Source organism: Geospiza fortis, unplaced genomic scaffold, assembly GCF_000277835.1.
Source record: "Geospiza fortis unplaced genomic scaffold, GeoFor_1.0 scaffold1250, whole genome shotgun sequence".
NCBI lineage: Eukaryota > Metazoa > Chordata > Aves > Passeriformes > Thraupidae > Geospiza > Geospiza fortis.
The window spans coordinates 167,604-175,423 of NW_005054705.1; the positions used below are offsets into that span (position 1 = coordinate 167,604).

Here is a 7,820-nt window from a genome sequence, read left to right on the forward strand (position 1 = left end):
TCCAGCAGTGTCTTCCCGAGCCTGAACATGGCAGTGAAGCGCCGGGAGCAGACGCTCCAGGACTACAAACGCCTGCAATCCAAGGTGGAAAAATATGAGGAGAAGGAAAGAACTGGCCCTGTCCTGGCCAAGCTGCACCAGGTACTGAGGTGTCCCCAGAGCCACAATCCCAGAAACATTCCTAGGAAAACTCAGGAAAAGCTTTTCCCTCCTATCTGGCATCCTTGCCATGAATAGAACGTTTTGGGAGGATGTCTTTTATCCGTGTAAAAATCACATTTTTGACAGCACAACGCTGGTTTCGAGTGGTGGGTGAAGGGAAGGAGCTGCTTTTCTAAGAGAAAATGGATTTTTTTCCAAGAGAAAATGGAATCAGAGCCCTGGGAGCTCTGGGGGAGCTCGGAGCCAGCGCTGAGGTCGAGGCACAGGGGGGTTCCCCCCGACCTCCGCGTCTGAGCGAGCAGCTGGATGGGAAAGGGAACAGATCAGAGCATTTCCCAGCTTTATGTTTGCCACCTGTTCCCAAAAAATTCGTCTTGGAAAATTGCAGTAATTGGTTAACAGGAAGTTTTGCCAGATTCTTTTTGCTCTCTCCCGAATTTGAGCGAAATCGTGATGAGTTTGTTGGTTTTATGTTTTTTATTTTTTTAAATCAAATCTTCCCCAGCGTTTTTCCCCAAAATCTGTCGCTCCAGCAGCACGTGGCTTGATCCTCCCAGGAACAATTGATTCTCAGAGTCAAAGAAAATGTGTTTTTGTGATGAATTTCCCCCCAAAAATGAAGTTTTGTGTTAAATAACAGCCTGAACAAAAGGCACCTCTGGTTTAACAGTAAGCAGCTTATTTTGCTCAGCCTCAGCAACTAAAGCTGGGGCTGGGAAAATGGGAATTCTTTTGTCCTGGTGATTAAGCAGGGTTTAGTTATTTCATATATTTTTCCTCTTAATGAACTTTTGATCTAATTCCCCCCCCCAAAAAAAAATCTTAACCAAACACTGAGTTTAAACACCTGTGAGAGGGAGCCTTGAGCAATCCTGAACCTGGGGTATCCAGGGGGTCTGGATTTGATGGGAAAAGACCTCATCCAGTTATTTTTAATTATTGAGCTGCAAATTTACATCCATTGTTTGCTCCAGGTTTTCTGCTCTTCTGCCCCCTGTGAAGTCCATCCTGGGAGTTTTCTCTGTGAGTTCCATCCCAGGAGTTTCCCCTGTGAGCACCATCTGGGGAGTTTTCCCCCATGAACTCCATCCCAGGAGGTTTTTCCCATGAAATCCATCCTGGGGCTTTCCCCCATGAATTCCATCTTGGAAGTTTTTCCCATGAAATCCATCCTGGGACTTTCCCCTGTGAACTCCATCCTGGGGAGTTTTCCCCATGAACTCCATCCTGGAAGTTTTCCCCATGAACTCCATCCCAGGAGTTTTCCCTCCATGAACTCCATCCCAGGAGTTTTCCCCCCATGAACTCCATCACAGGAGTTTTCCCTATGAACTCCATCCCAGGAGTTTTCACCTGGTTTCATCCCAGGAGTTTTTCCCCATGAACTCCATCCCAGTTTTCCCCCAGGAGTTTCCCCCCATGAACGCCATCCCAGGAGTTTTCCCTTGGCTCCATCCCAGGAGGTTTTCCCCAGTAAATTCATTCTAGGACTTTCCCCCATGAACTCCATTCCAGGAGTTTTCACTATGAACTCCATCCCAGGAGTTTTCCCCGTGAGTTCCACCCCATGAACTCCATCCTGGGGAGTTTTCACCTGGTTCCATCCCAGGAGTTTTCCCCTGGTTCCATCCCAGGAGTTTTCCCCATGAACTCCATCCTGGGAGTTTCAACGCTCCCAACCTCATGGCAAATGATGAATTTGCTCCTTTGCTGGGATCATTCCAGCCTTTCCAGCCTGGAGCCCAGTCCATGCCATGCCCTGGCACGCTGTCCCTGTCCCCAGGGCCGGCGCCGCGGCCGGGCTGGGCTCTCCCGCTCCCCCCTCCCGTTGGAATGGCACCGGGATTAAGTGGCAGACTTGAACTGGTCTAATATTTCACAGCCCACCCCCTCCTGCCCTTTTCCACACCATCCCAGAGACATTTCCCGTTCTCCCCACGCTCTGTTTAAAGGAGCCAGTTGGATGCACTGAGCTGAAGGTCACGGTGGTGGAGGAGGCAGAATCCTGGAGCGCCGCTCCTGGAATCACAGGGTGAGGGGATGTGGATGTGCACAGGGACGTTCTCCAGCCTGACTGAGCTCTGGGAATGGGTTTTGTCCATGTTTTTCTGAAGGAGAGAAGGCACAACCTCTCTGGGTGTCCTGTGGCTTTCCAGGGTCAGAGCATGGGTGCATTGGAGGGTCCCATCAGGATCCATCAACTGCTCACTTGGGCTCCACCTGCTTCCACTGAGAGGTCACTTGAGAGGTTCTATTAACTGGTCACTTGAGTCCCACCAGATTCCATTGGATGATCTCTTGGATCTCACCAGGGTCCATTGAATGATCACTTGGATCTCACCAAGGTCCATTGAATGGTTATTTGAGTCCCACCAGATTCCATAGGATGGTCCCTTTGATCCCACCAGGTCCCACGGGATGGTCCCATCATGATCCATTAACTGGTCACTTGGGTCCCGTCAGGTTTCATTGAGTGGTCTCTTGGATCCCACCAGGTCCCATTTGATGGTTACTTGAGTCCCACCAGATTCCATTGGATGCTCTCTTGGATCCTACCAGGGTCCATTGAATGGTCGCTTGGATCCCACCAGGGTCCATTGAGTGGTCACTTGGATCCCACCAGAGTCCATTGAGTGGTCACTTGGATCCCACCAGGGTCCATTGAATGGTCGCTTGGATCCCACCAGGGTCCATTGAATGGTTACTTAAGTCCCATCAGATTCCATTGAATGGTCACTTGGATCCCACCAGGGTCCACTGGATGGTCCCATCATGATCCATTAACTGGTCACTTGGGTCCCATCAGGTTCCATATATTGGTCACTTGGGCCCCACCAGGATCAATTAACTGGTCACTTGAGTCCTGTCAGGTTCCATTGAATGGTCCCTTGGATCCCACCAAGGTCCACTGGATGGTCCCATCATGATCCATTAACTGGTCCCTTGGGTCCCACCAGGTTCCATGCGATGGTCACTTGGGTCCCACCAGGTCCCACTGGATGGTCACTTGAGTTCCACCACTGGTCTCGTGGATCCCACCAGGTTCTGTTGGATGACCCCATGGGTCCCACCAGGCTGGTCACTGCTCGTCCCCTCAACCAAGCAAAGCACCCCATTGTCCTGGGTGGATCCTTGTCCCAGGAGTCTGACCCCCCTGTGTCCCTGCCCAGGCCCGGGAGGAGCTGCGCCCGGTGAAGGAGGACTTTGAAGCCAAGAACAAGCAGCTCCTGGAGGAGATGCCCAAATTCTACAGCAGCCGCATCGATTACTTCAAACCCAGCTTCGAGTCGCTGGTCCGGGCGCAGGTGAGACATTGTCCCTTCCTGGTACCTGTGTCATGTCCTGTCCCACATGTACTTTATCCACTGGGATTCCATGGCTTTATCCACCTGGCCTTCAATTTGGAGTCCTGAGCTCAGGGCTTGGTTAGGTTTGAGGTGTTTGGGCTCATCTTGTGGCTCCTGGTGAGTAGAGAAGAGGCTCCTGGGACATCTCCACACCAAAGATCTGCAGGAAGAGGTGCCCTGAATAACCACCAGCTGTCATTTCCATCCTCCAGCTTCCTTCAGGAACGTGCTGCCGCTCCTCCTCCTCCTCCTCCTCCTCCCTTCTTTCCCATGGGCTGCAGAGGGGCAGATTGGGATCTCCCCAAGCTTTGAGAACCTGCGGGCGGCTCCCGGGGCGCTCCGAGGGGGGCAGGAGGGCGGGACCAGGCGGTGCCCGCTACGTGGGCGTTTCCTGCGGCATTTTGGGGCCGGGAGCTGCCGCAGGGACCCAGGTGCGCCACGGGGGGGCCGCCGGGAGGTGCCGGGAGCACGTGTTCCATCTCACCTCCGACTTGGGGGGGCCTCTGCGCCGAGCTGCCAGCGAGTTGTCTGCAGGCTGATTCACCTACCAGATGGTGCCGATGCTCCCTGCGCCGCAGGGTGGGTGCTGGGGATGCTGTTCCTGCTGTTCCCTTAGCAATCGGGCGCGGGGCTCCCTGTTCCAGCCCGGAATAACCACAATTCCCGCAGCCACCGCAGAGTCCTGCTGGCCCTTTCCCCCTGTGGACGCCCTTTGTGGGTGAGACCTTGGAACGTGAATGTTCTCAGCCCTCTCCGGGGTTTGTGATCCGGGAGTTTCCTCAGCTTTGCTCCTCTGGCTTCTCGCTCCGTTTGTGTCCCGATTCCCAAGGAATTTGGGGTGAGGAGGACGTTGGGATAGGTGTGCTCTGAGCACCCATGGATGCAGGCAGGGAGCAGCAGGGTGTCACTGCTGGGGCTGTTTGTGACACTCTCCATCCATATCCCTCTTCTTCCTTGGGAATCCTCTGCTTTCTTTCCCATCTCTCTGCCCTGCCTCTCTTCAGGTGCGGAATTTGTTGGGAAAACCGAGCGAAATCCCGTTTTTAACACCCAAAAAGGCAGCGTCACAACAAAGCTGATGCATCTCCCGTAGGCTGGACTTAAAGCTGGTCCCAGATGGATGCAGCTCCTCACATCCCTCCCTCCCTGCCAGCCTCCATGGGAGCTGCATCCCTCTTCCTTCCCAGCGCTGCCTGCATCCTTCCACCCCCAGGGAAGGAGGGCTTGGAGTGTTTGTGCCGAGCTTGGGCTTGGGCTCCGTGTGCCCCCCTGGCTCAGGAGCTCTGCAAAGCGTTTTCCCACTGAAGTGGCTGAAATAAAATGGGAAAGGGATGTGATTTGCCCAAGGTAATGAGTCAGTGGCGAGCCAGGAATAGCAGCCAGAGCCCTGAGTCAGCTCAGCACTGCTCACCTGCAGGCACCTGGCTGGGAAGGGCAGGCAGGAGCATCCCCATCCCAGCTGAGAGCTGGCATGGAAATCCTGCCCAGCTCTCCCTCCCTCTGTGCCTCCCTGAGCTGATGAACAGCTGGGGGGGTCGTGTTCCTCGATATCATTTCTATTTTCAGCCTTTTCTGCAGGTACCTCTGTAGGAGTGGGATGAGGCTGGAGGTGAATCCCACAAGGAAAGGCTGCATGGGGTGGGACTGGGATCAGCTGTCCCCATGCAGGGCGCTGTGGCTTTGGGGTTGTTTCTCCCTGGGTCAAACCCACCATCCAAAGGCAAAACCATGTCATTCTCCTCATTTTTCAGCCCTGGATACAGCAAGACAAATTGTGTGACAGTGACCCCCTCCAGTGCCACGCTGAGCTGGGAAGGGAGCAGCTGCCTCTGGGGCAAGGGGAAGGACCCTGCTCCCAAGCACCTCCATGGCTCTGACCCAAGGAGACCCTCCCAAGGCTGTTCCCATGGCACAGCTGGCTGTGCTCCCAGGGCTGGGTGGCTCCTGACGCCGGGACATGTCCCGAGCTCGCAGGGCTGTAACATTCAACACCAAATTCTTCTCTCCACCCACGGGCCCGGGCCAAGCCAAGGGAGGCAAATATTTCCCTGGCTGGGGGCTTTGAAGTGGCCACATGGAGATGAAAGGGGGAGATTTTGGAGCTGTCGCTGGTGTGAGGCGTGAACAGCACTTCCTTCCCGCTTTGTGCTTTATTTTCCAGCTAGAAAACATGAGATTCCTTTGGGTTTGAGTGGAATAGGGGGAAAGATGGGGCTGGCAGGCAGGGATGGTGCTGTGGGCTGGGGGAGCCTGGCCCTGGCAGCACCCCTGGGTTTGTTTTGGGTAGGGCTGCCCCAAACAAGCAGCCACGGGGCCATTGTGGCCAGGATCTATAGAAAATCCACGGAACAGAGCGTCCCCAAACAGAATTAGTTCAAGACAGGTGGACTCGGGGCCGTTGGCTCGGGCTCAAAGGCGAGCTGGAGCTGGGATTTGATGGGATGGGGACACAGCATATGGCATCCATAGCTGGAAAAGTACTGGGCTGGCAGAGCAGGTAGGGCAGGGGGAGCTGGCTGCCCCCTGGCACTGTCACCAGTTTGGGGTGCATCCCCTCCCTGGGAGGGTTTTCACCCCTGTTTCACAGGAGGAATCATGGGGGGGTTGATGCCAGTGGGATTTTGCTGATGAAGCTCAGGAGGCTTGGATGGCGAGGGGGGGCAGAGTCTGGGTGGTGCCAACTGGTTCTGTACTGGGGCTGCTGGGGGAGAGGAGCGTCCCCAGGGACACCCACCAGGCCCTGGGGACACGGGGTGTCCCCAAGGACACCCACCAGGCCCTGGGGACACGGGGTGTCCCTGGGGAAGGGATCAGTGGCTGGGGGGGGGGGGGGGGGGGGGGGGGGAGCCATGAAGTGAGGGGGGGAGGGGCGGGAAAAGGGGGGAGCTGAGGGGGGGTCTGGGGAAATTTGGGAAACAATCCTGGGGCTCAATCCACTGGGGACAATCCTGGAGGGTCAATCCACTGGGGACAATTCTGGGCTCAGTCCTGAGGAAAGTCCTGGGGGACAATCCTGGGGACAATGGTGGGGGTCAGTCCACTGGGGACAACCCTGGGGGTCAATCCACTGGGGACAATTCTGGGCTCAATCCTGAGGAAATCCTGAGGGACAATCCTGAGGAAAATCCCAAGGCACAATCCTGGTCCTGGAGGAATCCTCAAGGATTTCTGGATCCATGTGGGGTGGCAATTCTGGACCCAATCCTGGGGGACAATTGTCCCCAAATCCTGGGGAACAATCCTGGAGCACAATCCTGAGGGACAGATGTCCCCAAATCTTGGGAAACAACCCTGGGGACAATCCTGGGGGCAGCATCTGCCTCCAGGCCTGCCGCCCTGACAAGATTCAGCTTTTTCCGTGCTGGAATTGGCAGTGCCACTTGGCCATATGTGACTGAGCAGAGCCCAGCTGACTCCAGGCTGGGGACAAGGGACATGGAGGGCTGCTCCAGGGCTCTGGCACCCCCCTTGGCACCCCTGCCCCCCAGATCCCTGCTCACCCCTGGCATTGCTGAGGGATTTCGGGTGTTTTTGGCATCTCTTGCTGGCAGGGGGGGTTCAGAGGATGTTCGGGGTGACCCAGCTGTGGGCTGTGCTTTGTGGGGCTGGCAGGGATTTTGGGGGGCCCCTGCCAGCTCAGCCCTGTGTGGGGTTCGTTAGTCACTGTGTAAATGAGCATTGCTGTGACTCAGCCACCCCGCTGCGTGGGGAGCCCCGGCCACGGAGCAGCCCCCGGGCCCCCAGCATGGCCAGGCCTGGCAAGGGGGGTTCAGGCAGCCCCCACTGCAATGTGGGGCTCCACCAGACCCCCTCAGGCCTCCCAAAATCGGCATCGTTCTGAGCAGGATTAGGGGAGCTGGTCTCCATGGAGACCGTGCATGTCTCAGCACCGGTGCTGCTGGAGATGCTGGGGCCCTCGTGGGAAATGGGGACAACGCTGGCATTGCCCACCCTGGGGAGCTGCGTGCCCCAATCCCTGCCCGAGGGGTGTGGGGGGATACCCAGGACAGGATCCCACACCTGGCACTGCACCAGGGGTCCTGCAGGAGGTCCAGGGGTGCTAGGGGTCCCATAGGAGGCTCTGAGGGTCCCGTGGCACCTGGGGGTCCTACAATGCAAGGGGTTCTGTGGTACCCAGAGGTTCTGTAGTTCTGGGGGTCTCACAGGCAGCTCTGAGCTTCCCGCAGCACCAGGAGTGCCCCAAGCAGCACGCGGGGGTCCCACAGGCAGGGCTGGGCACCCCCAGTGCAGGGGCTCCCACAGGCAGGGCTGGGCACCCCCAGTGCAGGGGCTCCCACAGGCAGGGCTGGG

The 7,820-nt window shown here is 56.6% G+C and overlaps 1 protein-coding gene across 2 annotated transcripts in view; it reads left to right on the plus strand.

Annotated features, from left to right (window-relative positions):
• The window catches only part of BIN3 (bridging integrator 3), a 34,878-nt gene that overhangs the window by 25,514 nt on the left and 1,544 nt on the right, over nt 1–7,820 (plus strand). For both annotated transcript variants that reach the window (XR_004082713.1, XM_031065223.1), the window contains exons 6-7: nt 1–141; nt 3,333–3,467. Coding sequence is in view for 1 of the 2 variants with exons in the window: in XM_031065223.1 (XP_030921083.1) it covers nt 1–141; nt 3,333–3,467 (276 nt within the window). In the remaining variant the exon portion in view is untranslated. The remainder of the gene's footprint in view (nt 142–3,332; nt 3,468–7,820) is intronic.